Here is an 18965-nt window from a genome sequence, read left to right as displayed (position 1 = left end):
CCCTTGGTCCAGCTCCAGTCCCTTTACAGATCATGGCACTCAGTGCCACGGCCAAGCTCAGCTGAAAAACCTCCAGGGATGGGGAATCCACCCCCTCTCTGGACAGCCCATTCCAATGCCTGAGCACTCTCTCTGCAAAGAATTTTTTTCTGCTCTCCAACTTCAATTTCCCCTGGCAGAGCTTGAGCCCATCGTGCCCCCTTGTCCTATTGCTGAGTGCCTGGGAGAAGAGACCAACCCCCACCTGGCCAGAACTTCCCTTCAGGGAGTTCCAGACAGTGCTGAGGTCACCTCTGAGCCTCCTCTTCTCCAGGCTAAACACCCCCAGCTCCCTCAGCCTCTCCCCACAGCACTTGTGCCCAGTCCCTTCTTGCTAGTAATAACACCGTGTTATTTTATTTCTCACACTGTTGTTTTGCGGATATCCCGTTCCACTGATTTAGGCTTGAAAGCGGAAATCTCACATCAGAGACCACGTTGATTTATGACAATTGCGAGATATCGCACTGTTTGCACTGAGGGGACAGCGCGAAGCGGCCCCGGCGCCTCCTGAGGGGGGCACAAAATGGCGGCGCTCCCTGAGGGGAGCGGCGGTGGCGGGAAGGGCAGCCTCGCCTGAGGGAAGGGACAGGGAGCCCGGCCCGCCCCCGCCCTCCACCCACATCGCCGCCGGGTCCCCCTCCTCCGCCCGCCGCGGTGGTGAGTAGGGCAGCGGGGCAGGATGTCTCTTCTCCCGGTCCCTCGGACGCGCAGCCATGAGACGGCCCAGCGTTACTCCCTCTCCTCCCCGCCATTATGCGGCGGGCGCTTCGGAGTGACGCGGCTCCCCCCCGCCCCCGCCATTCTCACATCAGCCCGTGTCGCGATAGTCGCGATTCCCTCCTAGCGGGGGGGTGAGGGAGGGAGCCAGCGGGTGGAAATGAGCGCTGGGTGTGTGTGTGTGGCTCGTCCGTCCCGAGGCTTTCCCGTGAGTCCGGCTGGCAAACACTCGGTTTCGCTCTGTTAAGTCCTTTTGTTTCTAGGCCGGGAACAAAGTACCAACAACACGCTCCTGGATTCCGGATTCCCGTGGGAATGGCACAGAGGGCAGTGGGGACAGTGACACGTGTCTTCCACAGGGATCCCCGCAGTCGCCCGGAGCTGGGGGTGGTGAAAGGGAAGGGAAACAAACCAACCACACCTTGCCTTATTTCTGGTGATAGAACACGCTGATTTCTTTCAGCAGATTGGTATCCTAAAACTGCAAGCAGGTGCACTTGTGACTGTGACTATTTTTGGCTGGCAAACAATACATGGTATCTGTTCAGGGGAAATGAAATAATGATTAAGAGTTTCCGTGTTTGGGTGGATTTCTCAATATTTCTCTGCCATTTTTGTGCTTTATTTCAGGGTAAGCAGCCCAAGAAGTTATGAATATCATCTGTGGTCTCAAGCTGCCGGGCAGGAACTGTATTTTGTCTCTTTTGGGCTCTCTGGGCAAGCAGGGGAAGTGCAATGGTCTCTCCAGGCCTTTCCCAGGGTGGTGCCCAACTCACACCAACAGATTCCGATGCCAAAGGCTGGGATTGAGTGGAAATCCTAGAAACTGTGGTTTGACTGGAAACCCTGACTCCCAGAGGAGCTTCCCTGGTAAAGGACAGAGGTGTCATTTGAGTGTCCCAAACACAGAAGTGTACAGGAATGCACACCATACTTTGGGAAGGTTTTACTCCCAGTTTTCTCAGCCACTGGGACAGAAGGTCACACCCCTCTGGATCGGCTCTGTAGGGCATCACTTTTCTGCTTGGAGCATCCACAGCATCAGGTCTCTTCGTACATCACCGTCGTTTCAGGCTGCACCTGTTCCCCTTTTCTGGATTATTGTTAAACCAGCGCAGAAATTACTTGCCATCATTCTTGGCAGGTAAAATACTGTTACTTTACTCTCAGTGCAAGACCCCATCATGCAAAGTGTGAGTTTGTGGAGGATGGCAGGTGTGTTTGTAGTGTTGTTTGACTGACAGTTTGCTCAACAAGAAGGTTTTTTTTTCCATTTTCAGAGGTGTTAGATGTATCTTTTGCTCTTTTCCTTCTCATTTACATGTGGTAGAGGGAGGTGAACCAACACACTTAGAATCACAGAGTGGATTGGGTTGAAAAGACCTCTGAGATCATCAAGTCCAACCCTTGGTCCAACTCCAGTCCCTTTACCAGATCATGGCACTCAGTGCCACGGCCAATCTCAGGTTAAAATCTCCAGGGATGGGGAATCCACCCTCTCTCTGGGCAGCCCATTCCAATGCCTGAGCACTCTCTCTGCAAAGAATTTTTTTCTGCTCTCCAACTTCTCTCCTGTGGGATGGAAGAAATGGAGTGGAGTAGAAGCCAATTACAATATAACCTTCCATAAGCTGCTACATGAGATGAGACTGTAACAGAGGATTCAGCAAGGACAGACACTAAAAAATTCAATTTTAGCCCTGTCCTAAGTTAACACTGTTTGTATCTTACAGGAGCATAAGAAATTGGTGGAAGGCACTTCCTCCAAATAAACGGGAGCTGTTCAAAGAAAGTGCAAGAAGAAACAAATGGAAGATACTCCTGGGTGTCTGTAGCTTGGGAGTTGTGTTTGTCATGTTTTATTTCACACACTTGGAGGAGACACCCATCACTGGGCGTGCTCGGCTGCTGGTGTTTGGGAAGGAGCATTTCAGGGAGCTGTCACAGATGGAATATGAGATGGTAAGATTTTAAAGAAGAAAGTGAAAATACTCTAAAACTGCAGATGCTTTTTTTTTGGGTCAGTGATGAGATAATCCTGTTAGTGAGATGGGCGAACAAACCTTGTGTTGTCCTTGGTAAGTTTGGAACTTCATACTGAGAATCCTGCAGAGCCCCCCGTGTAGTACCCCCTCCTCTTGTTCCATCCCTTTTAAGAGTTCCCTTTCCATCAGGGGCACCTTAAAGACCAGGTGACAGGCAGGGAGCAAACATTTCTGTGTTACTGGAACAAGTGAGACAGAAATGTGGTAGGATGTGTAAAAGAACAGGTAAAAAGAACAGGTCTGTGCTGTGCTGATTGGAGAATTCTTTGGCACTTGTTTAAGGCCCTCTCTTCTGTCACTTTGTGAGGTAGTTCTCTCCACCTCCATTCCACTCTTCTATTTTTTTAATTGAATCAAATAATTTTTCTTTAATTGCTTTCTTTCAAACTGCCAATTGAACTATGAGTTTTGAGTTCTGTGACTTTCTGGTGTAAAGTCAGTGAAACTTGATAAGCCATACACAAATGTCACTGTATTCCTGTCTCTCAAAGATGGGAGTTAACACAAGTACGAGAATGTTTTCAAATTACACATTTTGTATAAATTTGCCAACCTTACAAATTACAGCAGGAATACACAGATAGACAAAAATTACAAATTCAGATGGAAATTCAAGAAGGGATAGAAAGTTCTCCAAATTGTGATGCCAACCTTAACTGTGTTTAGGAAAATGCCAGATACAGGAGGCCGTAAGACCAAATGTATACTATTTTATTTTTGATCTGTGGTCAGTTTACTTTCTTTTATTATTTTTTTGTTTGTAGGTCTGAAAGCCTGAGCTCTGATGGATTGGCTTTGTGAAAGAAAAATGTATTTAAACTTAGTTTTACCTAAGCTGTGTGTAGCCACTAAATGACTTTACCAATTAGTCACTCACTGTGTGTTTGTTCTGCGTGGCAATCAGTGCATTTTTTTTTCAGTGGATGGAGGAATTCAAGAATCAGATGTTGCCTGAGACAGATCCTCGTTACCAGGTTGTGGAGAGAGTTGTTGGGCATTTGTCTGAAAGCAACAAGGACATCCCAGAGGTCTCAGCACTCCAGTGGGTGATCCACGTGGTGGATGAGCCAGGTGTAAATGCTTTTGTGCTTCCAGTAAGTTGAGTACAACACAAACCCCCCAATAATACTGAAACAGCACTCTGTGTGTCTCTTACCTAATTTTTATTCTATTTTTGCTTGCAGAATGGTCAAGTGTTTGTTTTCACTGGATTGCTCGATGCAGTTTCTGATATTCATCAGCTGTCATTTATTTTGGGACATGAAATAGCTCATGCTGTGCTGCAACATGCAGTAAGTTTTTAAAGAAAGCTGTCCAATATTCTTGAACTATTAATTCTAATTAATTATGATTTTTCCTATCACTACCAACCAACTTTTCAGTGTGACTCTAATGAAAAATAGACTTGGAAATGAGGATTCTGCTACAGTAGATCCTTCTTATTGGTGTAGTACTTATTAATTGTTAGAAGGCCTGTGGTGGTCCCTGTTAGCAAATAATCCTAAAACACATGATAAAAATATTATAGTGAAGGAGAAAAAAATAACAAGATTTCTTAAGCTGACTTTTAGAATGTCAAATTCTGGAATGCCTGGAACTTGGTTCTTGCATGATTTGGGGTGAACAACAGTTCACTTTGTTGTTTCTTGGGCTCAGTTGAGCCAGCCCACTCTTTAAACTCCTAAAAGATATTTCTAATACTAAAAAGAACGCACCTTGTTTGTGTGAAATCCACCCAGCTGGCACAGAGAGAAGTATTGGATGGTCCCACTTGTCAGTGCTCAGATCAATTTGTTGCATGTCAAACAGAACTCTGGAAAACAGAATAATTCCAGTTTATTTCTTCAGGATCTCTCAGATTCTGAAATTAAGGGAATGCAGCAGAAAATAAAAGATAAATATATAGTGTCTGCTGTCCATGTTCCCATTAGGGATCCTGTCTCAGTGATGTCTATATTCTTAATGTAAAGAACAGTCTTTGAGGTCTCTTTATAGAGTTTGGGTTCCAGCTGAGGTGTTTCATGGCCTTTTCACTAAAGAACTCTCTGCATGTTGCCCCCATCTTATCTCAGGCTTTGAGTCTCTCAAATAGCCAGAGCTGTTTGTCCCAGCTGTGTGTGAATTCTAGACTGAAAGTACCTTGTATCCAGCTGGGTTTTTTTATTGTATTTATTTATTTGTTCAAGCAGGGAATCTTGTGCTCACTCTGTTCCTGTGGCTGCATAGAACGAAAAAAAAAATGTGATTTTTCAAGTGTTTCCAAGTTGTGTTCTAAAGAAATGTCAGGCTGTAAGAATGGAAATGGGACAATTTCTGTTTGCAGGCAGAGAAAGCCAGCCTGGTGCACTTCCTGGATTTTCTCTCTCTCATCTTTCTCACCATGATTTGGGCCATCTGTCCTCGGGATAGTTTGGCAGTTGTTGGCCAGTGGATTCAGAGCAAGTTGCAGGAGGTAAGACTGACATTTTGTGTTATCCTTCCTTGGAAAGACATTTTCAATCTTAATTTTTCATCTTTCACTACATTAAATAGTGTGTTTGGGGGAAAAAGGCAAGAGGAGAAACATAAGCCAAAATTAATAGTTGAGTGTGTTATTGAAGGAAAAATGTTTTTTAAAATCTGCTTTAGTTGATACTGATTTTCATTTGTCATCATAAAAAAGTCTGAATCTCCTTAAATGACTGGCTTGAGCTGCACAGGCTCCAGGTCCCAGCTTGCCAATTAAGGCAGATGATTGGCTTTTAGAAATGTAACTTGCCCTTTTAAGTTTTATATATTGAAATGCCATGTTTTTGTTTCACCTGGTTGTTAAAATTGTTCCTAAAGCAAATAAAATACATGGAATTCTTTAAATAGTGCTCAGAATGGTTTCCAAGTTTAAAAATTTGAGAACCTGAACACTCTTTAGGAGTATAAATCCTACTCTAGTAAGATTTACTGAAACAATCTTTTCAGCATATATTCCAGCAAAGTAAAATTTAGAGGCTTTGTTTTCTCTTCCAGTCTAATTTACTCTCTGCCTCTGGACACTTCCTGAGTCATTTATTTTGAATCATTTATTTTTGAGTCATTTATTATTACTGAGTAATTTATTTTTGAAAAAAAAAAGTGTTTTTTAAAAAGAAATTTTGCTTAGATCATAAAACTTGAAGTGAAAGAACTCTTTGCTTACTTTGACTTGATGCTTTTCCTGAGATTTCCCCCAGTTCCTCCAACACATGAAATTAAACAGAACCAATCTGTTTTGGTAGTTCTTATGCTAATGAGGAGATGTGTGGATTCTGAACATAAATTATCTCTAAAGAGCTTGGATATTTGTACAAGTAGTTGAGAAACCAATACATTGATGAACACTGGCCAGCATTTTGAAGAGCTGAATTTGGCAAAACCCAAGTGTGAATCAGTGCTGAGACTGCTCATAATTCAGACAGCAAGATTCCACTCACTGTCAGCATCTCCTCTCCTGTCCTGAGCTGACTGCAGGGGATATTTGGGAATCCTGGATTGGAGCTGTGCTTTGGGTTGCAGATGGAATCTGGGTTTGAGCTCACTCCCAGTGCTGGTGTGCTGAGGAAACATCTCCACGGGGTGCTGTGCAGGGATGTCCTGGTTCAACAGGCTGACTAAACTCATCTTCAGTAGTGTTGGAGTGACTGATACCTGCAGAACTTCCATCCCAGATAAAAAAGGTGCTGAATGGAAAATACAGTGGTTTTAGTCACCCAGGGGTGCAGTGACCATTTGTTTTCTCCATTCAGCATCTGCCCCTTGTGCTCACATGAAAGTGAACCTTTGTGTGTGTTTCTCAGGGTGTTTCTTTTCCTCTTTTTCCATGCCTGTATTTTGCTTTTTGAAGCCTCAGCATCCCACTCTATGAAAGGGTTATTTAAGCCACATGGCAGTACTTGCTTCTCTTTCAATATTTGTTTTTATGTCCTTAGAGGTTTAACTTTTTGACCTACTGAGTATTGTGTGTTTTTTATTATTGACTCTAAGTAGTTCCCAGTGATTCTCTGGGCACGTGAGCTCCAGTCCTGCCTGTTCCCCCAAAGCCAGTGGTCTGCCTTGCTTTTAAATTGTTAAATTTCCTTATGCCATTCACGTGTGGTTGTTCTTTAATCTTGTATTTCTGAACAAGCACGTTGTCTTTGTTAGACAGTAGCAGTTATTTTATGTGGGAACTAAAGCCTGGGAATGATTCTTGGAATAGCTCAGAGTTTTGCTCATGTCCTGCACATGAGTGTGTACAAATACAGCCCCCCAGAGTCCTTTCCTTGTCCACCTCACACCATCAGATTTCATGTGATTTCATGTGATTTTGGATAGTCAGCTTACCTGGGACTTCCTTTTATTTAACACAGACAGCTCTGATAAATGATGGAAAACTCAAATCTATCTTATTATGTACAATTCCTGACAAGGATTTTAGGTCAGAAGTTCTAATTTTTCATTCCAGCATTCACAGGAGGGTTTTAAAGCCATTTCAGTTTTCAGCAGCAGAGGAATTTTGCTGTATGTGAGATGGCTCAGGGCCCTTTTGTGTGTTACCCATTTCATTTCCCTGTCTAAAAAAGATCTAATAATTAAACAAATAGTTTATTGGGGTAATTGGGAAATGGTGCTTCAGGAACACATGAGACCAGCCAGGGGTATCTTTGCTATCCAGTGAACTTTTGTGCACCAGCAGACCTGGATTTTCAGGGCAGTAGAAGAGTGTGTTCCACTTCAAGGAGTGACTTTATCATCAGAGGATTTTAATAAATACAATTACAATATTTAAGGTCTGTATGGAAACCAGGGATTTAGCAAGTGACCTCATCTCTGCTTGCTTACAAACCAGAGTATTTGGCTTTAAAATAACTTGAAAGGCAGTTGTAAAAGTTTAGGGAGCCACTGGAATTTTTACCTACAGTTGCTACAACAACAAAAATCTTGCTTTCAATAAAAGGGTGACATGAAAAAATTCCAGTGTAGAGTTGGAATTGAGCCTTCAGTTGCTGCAAAATGAGAGGGGCCATGAAAATATGTATAATTTGAATTAATTTCCACTGAATACAGGATCAGTGAGTTCCATATAGTGGAATTAAAGATTACATTAAGAAAATTAACACTGATCACCTGCAGTGTGAGCATGAGAGATAAACCCCATTCCTTGTGGGAGGGGTGGAAGGGCAGTGACAGAATTTTTGATGTGCTTTTTGCAGTTCATGTTTGACAGGCCCTACAGCAGAACCCTGGAGGCTGAAGCTGATAAAGTGGGACTGCAGTTTGCAGCAAAGGTGGGTTTGTTAGCAATTTATTTACCAGATTTTTTCAGTTTCTGTTATATCAGAGGGTGTTTCACACTTCTTACAGAGGTAAGTTGTGAATTTGTGAAGGTCTGTAGATTTATGGAGTGGGAAATAAATAGTTTTGGGGGAAAGTCAAAGTCATTCTGGCTAAGTGTGTGTAATAAAGTTTGTAAAGTTGTGCATTAACTGCACAGTGTATTTTCTGTGTAGTTTATTACTATCAGAAGAAACCCACACATATTTATAAAAAAGAGAATGGTAAGTAGTGAGATTCCATAAGGAGGATTTAATTGTATGTAAAGATTTTAAAATTTAGCCTAAATGCAGTCCTAAAAACATTGCAACTTTGCTAAAGTAAAGAAAAATTTGATCAGAAGCTACTCAGCATTTTTCCCATAATATATTTTTTCAGTTACTTTTTTTTCCCTTGTGGATTTTAATTCTGTATTACAGAAACTAAACCAACCCTTTGATTTCCAGCTTAGTGCAATAGAGCAAAGTGTCAGATAACAGTGAGAGCAGCACCATCTAGTGTTAATATTTCATAAGGAAGACTTCCTTTCCTTAATAATTATTAATATTTCTTCAAGGAATAGTTTTCAAATTTAATTTGATTCTGGATTGAAACTACATTTTTAATTTAAAGTCATCTAAAGGAGTAATATAATCTGTGAAAAAAAATAAAATTGCTGCATTTGTGCTCAGTGTTTTGTAATTCTGAAGATTTGGGGCCATACCAGAAAGAAATAAGTGAAGTGGCACCTCAGCATTTCTCTGCTTATGCAGATAATCCTAATTCTAATAATAATAATAATAATAATAATAATAATAATAATAATAATAATAATAATAATAATAATAATAATATTCAAAGAATAAAGCACCACTTCTGTATTTCTGGAGTAAAAAAAGAAGTAATTTTCTTACCTCCTGACAACTTGTAGTCTTTTTATTTTTTTCTTAATAAAAGTCAGTGTAAGAAATCTTGTTATTTTTTTTCTCCTTCACTTAAATGCCAAAGGAAAGGAGTCAATTGATGGTACAAAAAAGCCATTCTAAAAGTTACTGTTCCATAACTTTCTGTGGTTAAATATGTACTTACATGGAGAGTCAGGAATTCTGCAGAATTACTGTTTTAATCTGTCATGGATTACCCAGATCACCCTTGCAAAGGCAGTGTAATCACTCACAGAAATGCCTTAGCAGTTCATTTTTAGAGCTATTTAAGGATGAATTATTATCACTTTCTATTTTTGACTCTAAACTACTTCCTGTAAATTTGCCTAAATCTGTGGAGATGATTAATTTCTTCTTCTGTACTTTGTGCAGCAAGTAGAATTCACAGCTGAGGTTTTTTTGAAGAACAAGTATATGCCAGAATTTGTGAACTCATTTGTCTCCTGAATTGTCTAAAATTCAGGTGTAAGTTTGTTTAAACATCAGTGGAATTGCATAGATGGTAAAAGGAACAGATCCAGTGTCACAGAATCATAGAATGGATTGGGTTGGAAAAGACCTCCCAGATCATCAAGTCCAACCCTTGGTCCAACTCCAGTCCCTTTACCAGATCATGGCACTCAGTGCCACGGCCAAGCTCAGGTTAAAAACCTCCAGGGATGGGGAATCCATCCCCTCTCTGGGCAGCCCATTCCAATGCCTGAGCACTCTCTCTGCAAAGAATTTTTTTGTGATGTCCAGCTTAAATTTCCCCTGGCAGAGCTTGAGCCCATCGTGCGCCCTTGTCCTATTGCTGAGTGCCTGGGAGAAGAGACCAACCCCCACCTGGCCAGAACTTCCCTTCAGGGAGTTCCAGACAGTGCTGAGGTCACCTCTGAGCCTCCTCTTCTCCAGGCTAAACACCCCCAGCTCCCTCAGCCTCTCACAGAGGGATCTGCATCCTCCTCTTTGCAGGCCTGTGTGGATGTCCGAGCGAGCAGCGTGTTCTGGCAGCAGATGGAATTGGCAGAAACCATCCAAGGGCAGCCCAGGATCCCAGAGTGGCTTTCCACACACCCTTCCCATGAAAACAGAGCCGAGCACCTGGACCGCCTTATCCCACAGGTGAGCAGAGCTCAGGGCAGTGTCTTTGCCTCCTGGGAGGGTGGGATTTGGATCCTCAAGCTACTTTGGGATTGATTCCCCATTCTTTTAGCACCTTGCTTATCATAGAATCATAGAATTGATTGAGTTGGGAAAGACCTCCGAGATCATCAAGTCCAACCCTTGATCCAACCCCACTGTGATCACCAGCCCAGGGCACTCTGTGCCCTGGGCTGGTGATCACAGTGGGGTTGGATCAAGATGTGGTGGATTCTCACTCAGTGCCACATCCATAGAATCACAGAATCACAGAATGGATTGGGTTGGAAAAGACCTCCAAGGCCATCAAGTCCAACCCTTGGTCCAACTCCAGTCCCTTTACCAGATCATGGCACTCAGTGCCACGGCCAATCTCAGGTTAAAAACCTCCAGGGATGGGGAATCCACCCCCTCTCTGGGCAGCCCATTCCAATGCCTGAGCACTCTCTCCTTCTCTTCATCCTTCAGAAATTCTCTGCTACAAAACTCTCCACCTTAAAGGCTTTGTTAAATGAGGAAAATTTAAAACAGCACAGATAAAATGTAATTATATTCCAGGTTTGTTTTTTTATTCCTGATCTAAGTATAGTATTTTTGCTTCTGAATGGCCTTCTGATATCCATTTGACAGTGTCGTGGATCTCATCCACTCCTTCCTCTTCTTTGTCCATTTTGGAAGCCAGTTTTTAAGTTTGATCCCTAAATTGTGTTGATTTCTGTGGTTTGAGACAGCACAGCTTGAGTAGCTGAGCCCGATAACAGTGTCAGATCCCCAGGAGATTTCCTGGTAGCCCCAGTTATGGTGGGGCTCTGTAGGTTTTTCAGCCTGGTTTTTCTCTCCACATCTCTGTTCTGTCACTTAGGGAGGAAATTTTACCCCACTCTGAGGAGCTTGGGCCAATTCACACAATTACCCCTCAATCTGCACTCTTTTCCCTGTGCTTTCTTCTGGATTTCCTCTCAAAGGAATACCAAATGAAAAGCTGCTTGGGGATTCTTTACTATTTTTTTAATGTTTTTTCTCCTCTTTGTTTTTCTCCTAGTTTTTTTTTTCTCCTAGTTGGATGTGCTACTCACTGGTAGCTTAAGGACAGAACTTTTGAAGTTTAGTGATCTTTATTTGTTTACTATTTCTTTAAATAGTGGGATTTTTAACTACAGAAAAGCAAAATTGATTTTTTTTGCCTCATTTTTTTAGTTTTGAAAGAGATTGTTAAAACACCTCAAAATGGCACTTTTTCAGCAAGTTAAACTGTGTTTGGAAACACCCTTTTTTTTAACCAACTACTGATTTCTTCTTCCTTTCTTTTTTTTTTTAAACTCTCAGTCACTTTAAGTCTTTTTCGGTTCCAAACTGTAAAAACAGTTGAAGATGTATTGGCAGAGGGAGCACTAAAGTGTTGAGGTGTTTGCTGACTTCAAAGGAGAAAACAAGGATTCCTGAATCCTTTGATGAGGATGAATACAGTAAATATTCTAAATGATGGCATAAATCAAAGTCAGCATTAGGGGTAGGAGGCTGGAGACTGGCTAGACTGAATATTTTCAGTTAATATGCACAAAGTCTGTACTTTGCAAAAGTGAGACTTTTTTGCATGGATTTTGAAATGCAGCTGAATGGAAAATGATCCTTGAACATAAAGGGTTCAGGGTTGTTTACTTTCATGTGGAGGCTGATTGGCTTATAAAGGGGTAATGAAATAAATTACTCCTTGTGTTCTACCCCAGGTCTGTCAGATATTTGAGTTCAATAACTGAGTAGCTGGGTAGGACTGTTATTTCTGTCTTACATCTCATAGTTTAGCAGGTGGAGCATCCTTCATCTTTTTATAGCTACTCTCAGTTCCAAGGGCAGTGGAGGCTGGGAAGTTTCCTTCCACAAGATGATAATTGAGGGGGAGATGATTTTGTTTGCCTTTTACCATAAACATTCTTTGGAGTAGGATGAGAAGTCAGCACTGGAGGCTTCCTGTCTTCACCCACTTCCCTGGGTGAGTGAGGATGGCACTGCAGAGGTGGGGTAAAGATGAAAGGAAGTGTGTAGGGGTGTTGTTGCTGCACCTTTTTGTTTAATTTTTCATTTTTAGAACAGTGTGTTAATAGCCATTAGATATTCATAGCCCAGGGAGAGAAGCCAGAGTTTCCAAACAGGCCTTTTTATCTCTACTCTGTGAAGAAACTGGTACTTCTCAAGCCTCAGTATCAGATCCATCATGAGCATCGTTGTGTTTCACCTGCTCCTGCTTTTGGAGCTGAAATGGTTTGGGGGACAATAAAAACATTGATTATTTGCCCAGCTACTGTAGCTGGGACAAAGAGGGACAAGTTCTTGGGCTTCCCAGGCCACACTGGTGTTTCTCTATACAGACTTTTTAGCAAGCTTTACAGTAAGATGTGATCATAGAAAGGGAGAATTTTTTGTCAGGTAATGGAATGTCACATCTCAGTGAGGTGACTGAACAGTCTCAGGAAATGTAAATTAAAGCAGGAGTGTCACAGGGATTCTCTTTGTGTGTAATTAAAAGACAGGGAGTAAATCAAAAGGCTATTAAAGAACTTGCATGTGGTTTTCTGAGCAAGTTGGAAGCTGCAGCCAAGCTGAGGAATCAGTAAATAGAGAGCTATAAGCAGTTACAAAGTGGTGCTGTCCTGGAAGTGAAATAAAGCAAATGAAAAAGATTTGTTTTTAAAGTAGTTCCCCCTCAGACAGGGAGAGATTTGGATTGTAAACTGGGAAGGCAGAGTATTCTCTTCAGTAGGAGACTGAAATCTGTTAGAATTCCTACATGGAAGGTATGAGATACTTGGTGGAGACCTGTGCATTTTATTTTCAGAAAGAAAAAGAAATCTTAAAATAATTCTGTAATAGTGATAGGGTGCTCACCGTTGCTCTGGAGAGAAAAATCATGGGAGTGTGGTGCCAGAGAGAAGCTGTAGAGAACAGCACACTGAATGCAGCAGAAGGTTATCCACTGAGCCTTTCCTGTGGCACAGAAATTCATCTTGACATGACATTTGCTTTTTTGGCATCAAGTTGTTGGCTCAGATTCCCTTTTTGACTCACTGTAACCCACATTTCCCACTCCTCCTTGTAGAAATGCCATGGTGAGATCATTTAGGGACTAATACTAAGTTGGGATATATCAACTCCACTGCTTGTCTTGTTTGCTACGTCAATTAACTTGTCAAAGAAAATTTAATTAGTTTACTTTGGCAGCACCTGTTCTTGTCAAATCCACATTGGCTGTTTGTTACTTTTATTATTTTTTTGTTTTTGCATATTGCTTGCTCTGCTGCCTTTGGATATGGAGGATACATTTATTTCATGATTACATTACTTTTCATTTATTTATTACATTATTTTCCTATTTATTTATTGCATTCCTTTTCAAAAATGGGTTGGTATATTTGCCCTTTCCTTATGATATGGAGATTACTTCAGATAGTTCTAGTACTAAAATATGTTAATTAGACCCCATTAATGTGAAAAGAAGAATAAAAACCACTGACCTGCATTTCTGTCCTCCCCATAAAATGATAAAATATTTTGTCACAATTTTTCTTTTCTGTGCCAGTGCAAGATTGGGAGTATTATCATTATATATAAGCTGCTTTTCTCCCTTATCAAGTAAAGGTTTATCAGTTCTTTTAATCACCTTTTTGCTGCTCCTTCATTAACACTGTAAGTGCTCGAGGTGCACTGAGAAAGCTCTTCAGTAACAACAGTCAATAAAACATGTTGTTATTATAATATCACTGTGCACCTGCTTTGTTGGGAATGGGTTTGCTTTTCTCTGGTTACCCACGCTGGCAAAACCAAATTCACTCAAGCAATATTAAATTACCAGATTGGAAGTTGCCAGATTTTGGTGGTACAGGCACCTGACCATGGTTTATCTTCCAGGAGAAATTACGTTGAAGCTCCTCAGCCTAGAACTGGCATCTGAATGATGTAAAAATGTGAACTCTGAAGGGCTGTTTTTTACCTTTCACTTCAGTATTTTAGGTCAGTGAAGCCACGGAAATAGGCCAAGCACTGTGGACACCCAGAGATACAAAATTGCCAAATTAGCTTAAAAGAGGATTAAGTTGCCCTTTCCAGGATACAACTTAAATCTTTGTGTTTCCATTTTCCTCGAATAACCCTGCTTGACATTATTGCAGTCCTGCAGCAGTTGATGTTATAGGAGAGAACAGGAGAAAACTTTTGGGTTGTCATAAAAGTCAGTTTAGAAGTTAATTGGTCACTGAAGCAGAATATTCAGCAGCACAGTTGCATTTGGTGACTGTGGAAGATCCTGCTATAGGAAAACAAGCTGTGAGAGCTTTATTCATATTTTCTAAATCTTAGACAAGAGCACTATTTCATGCCTAATCCAGACTTGTGTATCCAGTAATTTGAATGTTACATTTCAGCAAGAAAGATCTGGAGAGACACTTGCTACAATACCTGGAATGCGTCTTTTTTCAAAACCTGTTGTTAAATTTAAAATATATTTGTTTCTAGCCATTTACAGACAGCTCTATCAGTTAGGGAGAAATATGTTTTCAAACCTCTTTACACAAAGAAATGAGTTAAGAAGCTCTGCTGTCCTGTTTAAAAACCTGCTGTACTAAGATGTTTCCAGTGTCTCCTGTGGAAGAATAACAAAGTGTTTCAAAATGATGGGCAAATGCTTATACAGAACTCTGCTGAAATACTTGATTTATCTCAGCCAAAGCTAGTGTAGATAAAGCAGATTAAAAGTTTCTGCTCTGTTTAAGTGCAGTTCTGGAAGTGCTGTGAAAACTGTGGTACCTTTTTCCTCCTCTTTAATCCATCCATCCATCAGGAAGGAATCACCCACACTTTGTGCTGACAGCCCTGAGTCCTGGCCAGGAGACACCTGGTCAAGGAGGTACAATAAAATGTGCATTTGAACTTGTTTGCCCATGAAAGGATTAAACCCAAAGCTGGATGTAAATCTGCCCGTGGTGTTTTGATGTTAATTGAGGCCAAGACACAGGTCTGTGTCCAACCACCTGCCTGAGTTTTGTGCCCCAGAGCCCACGAGCTGCTGTTTGTGTGCTCTGATTAAGGTTTGTTCAGCTTTGTCACAGTGAACACCCACTGAAGCACCTGTAAAACAGCTGAATTTTTACAGGTTGGTGTCGGTTTCTCCACAGTGCCTTTGAGACAGGAGATTCATCCACTGCCAAACCTTCATTCCCCACAACACCTCATTATCCGGGGGGAGTGTGCTTGTGCCAATGGATTTTGCCTCTGGGGAATTCTCTGGCTCCCTCGTGCCTCTACTTTCTTGTCTGTAAACTGGCAGCAGTGGCACTCAGAAGGTTGGTCTCTTAGTGCTGATCTTTTTACCCAGGTAAATTGTCACATTCCAGAGACACTGTTTTCTCCTAATACTTGGAAGCCATGAATCCAGCTGGTTCTGGGAATGGGATCACTGCTGCAACTGCACCTTGACTGTGCTGAGGAACCATCTGTGTCTCTGTGCCCAACAGCTCAATGTCTTATTGGGAATTTTCCCCTGCTTTTTTAAGTCAGATATCTACATATGGTAACTTCAATAATAGTACATACCTGATGAAGTAAATAATTCAGAGCCCTTTTTTCCTTGACTCAGTAATTTTCATTTACATGGGTATGTAAATATGAAAATTTTAAGCTGAGAAGCAATAGTAGCTGTGGGCTGGATACACCCTCACTTAATTAGGTGGATTTCCTGCTGGGATTTACTTCTTTCTGAGGCACTTCAGAATTTGGATTGACTCAACAATTTTCTTCAAAGTGACCTGGAAGGGTTACACAAAGTTCATTTTACATGTGAGTGTAAATTGAAAGGTAAAAGATACTGATGTGGACAAGTATCACACAAAACAGTTGGAGAACTTCCTATCTATTTGTGCTGTACTGTTTAGAGTATCCATCCTTGGAGACACTGTCTGTGAGAAAATAATTTCATTCTTCACTTCCCCGTTGTTTTACTGCATTTCTTCACAGGAGTTCTTGGTTGAAAAGTTGTTCAGTAACAACTCAGGCTCAGCATTACACTCACTAATCTTTATGTGCAACTGTAAACCTTACTGGAAAGCCAAGTCATACTGAAACCTTTTTTGTTTTTCCTACTTAAATGAGTTTGATTTGTTTTCCTATGTGTTCACAGGCTCTTAAAATAAGAGAGAGCTGCAATTGCCCATCCCTTTCTGGACCAGATCCTCGCCTTATTTTCAGACTTAACATGCAGCATCTCCTGGAATCGTCCAAAGATCAACAAACCCCCAATTCTACAAAACAAGATCTCTCAAAACCAAAACTGGACTTTGCTCATACTCAAAAAGTGGAAGATATGCCAGTAACTTTTGCAGTTAAACCTACAAACTAATGACAGTAATTTTCACTTTTCATGGAACTGGTGGTCCCTGAAGGTCTGGCTTACGATGTAAATTGGTCCTTGAGCCATAAAGGAGATGCAGCCACTCCACATTCTCCATTTCTTTTATGTGATCTCTCACTCACAGCCATCAGGAGCCATGCCCTCACAGGAAGAGCAGCGTGTTGGAGCAGAAAGTTTCGTATTCATTAAGAGTTACTAAAATAAATCACTTCTCAGGGGAAAGATAATCTCATACAATCCAGTCACACAGTGTAATTTTCAGCTTTATCAGGCTCACCTTGATCAGAGGACAGATGAGCCAGAAGCGTCCCTAAAGCAGAGGGAAAAGTGCAATTTTCATCACTTAAGTTGTCTGGTTTATCTTGCAATAATTTGGGTTAGATCTACTCAGCTTCATTTGAGAAATAATGAGGAGAGCTCACTGCCTGTTCCACATGCAGGGTATTTAAAAATATTAAGCTGAGAAGTGATAATAGCTATGGGCTGGTTACACCCCCACTTAATTAGGTGGATTTACTGCTGGGATTTTTCTTCTTTCTGAGCCATTTTAGGATGTGGATTGATTCAACATTTTTCCTCAAAGTAACCTGAAAGGGTTGCACAAAGTTCAGTTTAAAAAAAAAAGGAGTTAAATAATTTTCAGGAAAGTCTTTCTTCTGAAAGAACCATCATGGCTCTTGTCTTTTTTAAATGATCAGGGTGCCTCATCAAACAGCAACAACATTTGGTTTGGATATATCCATTTGGATAGAAATGATTGCTGATGTGGAATGTGTTACATAGTGGACAAAACCAGGATTTCTTGACTGCACAGCTCCTGCATCTGTACCTTATCATAAGAAGTGACTTCTCTTCAGGGAACTGGCATCTGGTGCTGAGCATCCCTCCCTCCCCAACCCCCTGAAGTCACAGTTTCTGTGCCCTGGAGACCCCTGTGCACAGTCTGGGTAAAGCTCTGCCTGTCAGGTTGGGCCCCTGTGCCCAGCATGGTCATCTCTGTGTGCTCATGTTTGACTTGTCCTTGCTTTGCAGTTGGAGAAAGTGCTGAAATGTCCATTTTGCAGGAAGGTGTAGAAAGAGGTGGCAGTGACTGAAAATAAAAAAGGGAAATCCTAATGCTTCATCTCTTGAGATGTATTTGCCATTAGGCTTTTTGTTCTCACTTGGGTCAAAACAAAAATCTCTTTCCTATATGGTAGAGTCTTACACGGAGTCACTGAAAATATTTTACAGTGTATCCTATTTTAAAACATTCTTTTTCTGTATGGAGAAGGGCAGACTTTATCATATTTCTACAATTAATCAGAATGCAAGCTTTTAAGAAGGAAAGAATAACCTGTTCAGTTCTGTCAGTGAATATAGTTGGAAAAACAGATTGTGAAACAAGTAATTCTGTCCCTGACTTCAGTCAATGCAGTTGGGTCCTCTGAGAAACAGCAGCAACTCCCTTATCTCTGTTCAGAGGTAAGTGGATGTCTCTGTAATGCTGATGATCCCAGGGCTGATTCCATAGGTTTGGATTGGCTGCATGTTGCTCACAAGCTGTCCTTGACTCTGCTCAGTCCTGCTGGCAGGAGGCAGAAGGTCCAGCCTGGCCATTATTCATCCATCCATTTTTATTCTTCGTGACAGGACTTTTTGTAGCAGATGTTCAGTGATGTGTTGCAGCATTTGGACGTTGTAACCTGAAGGTAAACAGAAAAACACACCACTTAAATTTCCCCGTGGACCTCAGAGTTTATCCTGCAGCACCAAACCCGCAGTGCTGCTGCCTCTGTCTTGCTCCAGTGTCAGAGCTTGTTCTGTTACCCAGGGCTGCTGCTTGACATGCAGCTTGATGCTTGTGTCTGTTAGCAGAACATCCAGGAGCTTCATAACATCCAGTCTAAAGCATGAAACTACACAAATTCCATGTTTCTGCTGTCTGCTTTACGTGACTAAAGCACAGCAGTGCAAAGCTTGAGATGCAGTTTTTAAGTTCATCAAGGGAGATTTATTAAAAATTTGTATGCAAATAGTCTTGAACCACGATCATGGTGATGTGAGAGAAAAGGTTTCAAGGGAGGGGTAATTGCTTATGTCAGACTGACAAAGGGATTATGTACTTTTTCCAGTTATAGAGGTCTAATAAAACATATTTCTTACCTTACAAACATATAAATGCACACACAGACACACAGACACACAGACACACACACACACAGACACACACACACAGACACACACACACAGACACACACACACAGACACACACACAGACACACACACAGACACACACACACACAGACACACACACACAGACACACACACACAGACACACACACAGACACACACACACACAGACACACACACACAGACACACACGAGTTGGGCCTCTACACTGGAACACTATAG

At 41.4% G+C, this 18965-nt stretch overlaps 1 protein-coding gene across 3 annotated transcripts; it reads left to right on the top strand.

Moving 5' to 3' along the window:
• The first annotated feature begins 511 nt into the window (after window positions 1–511).
• OMA1 (OMA1 zinc metallopeptidase) lies at window positions 512–18758 on the top strand. Of its 3 annotated transcripts, none has more exons than XM_071564904.1 (9): window positions 512–699; window positions 1390–1903; window positions 2493–2721; window positions 3725–3898; window positions 3989–4096; window positions 5128–5256; window positions 8009–8083; window positions 10007–10156; window positions 16341–18758. In XM_071564904.1, exons 2-9 carry the CDS (start codon window positions 1410–1412, stop codon window positions 16557–16559), a joined length of 1578 nt encoding a protein of 525 aa, XP_071421005.1. In that variant the 5' UTR covers window positions 512–699; window positions 1390–1409; the 3' UTR covers window positions 16560–18758. The 3 variants fall into 3 exon arrangements, with proteins under 3 accessions (XP_071421005.1, XP_071421004.1, XP_071421007.1); XM_071564903.1 differs by lacking the exon at window positions 512–699 and adding an exon at window positions 709–967; XM_071564906.1 differs by lacking the exons at window positions 512–699; window positions 16341–18758 and adding exons at window positions 709–967; window positions 15340–15374.
• Window positions 18759–18965: the final 207 nt, after the last annotated feature.

The sequence above is a fragment of the Pithys albifrons genome, chromosome 10, assembly GCF_047495875.1.
Source record: "Pithys albifrons albifrons isolate INPA30051 chromosome 10, PitAlb_v1, whole genome shotgun sequence".
Taxonomy (NCBI): domain Eukaryota; kingdom Metazoa; phylum Chordata; class Aves; order Passeriformes; family Thamnophilidae; genus Pithys; species Pithys albifrons.
Note: the sequence above shows the minus strand (reverse complement) of the source record. Positions and strands in the feature narration are given on the sequence as shown.

What these genes read in the sequence shown, in the direction of transcription:
- OMA1 (XM_071564904.1), top strand. Translation starts at nt 1,410, where the DNA reads ATGAATATCATCTGTGGTCTCAAGCTGCCGGGCAGGAACTGTATTTTG. An exon ending in CACAGATGGAATATGAGATG is followed by an intron (nt 2,722 to 3,724) that starts GTAAGATTTTAA and finishes TTTTTTTTTCAG; the next exon opens with TGGATGGAGGAATTCAAGAA. An exon ending in TAAATGCTTTTGTGCTTCCA is followed by an intron (nt 3,899 to 3,988) that starts GTAAGTTGAGTA and finishes TTTTGCTTGCAG; the next exon opens with AATGGTCAAGTGTTTGTTTT.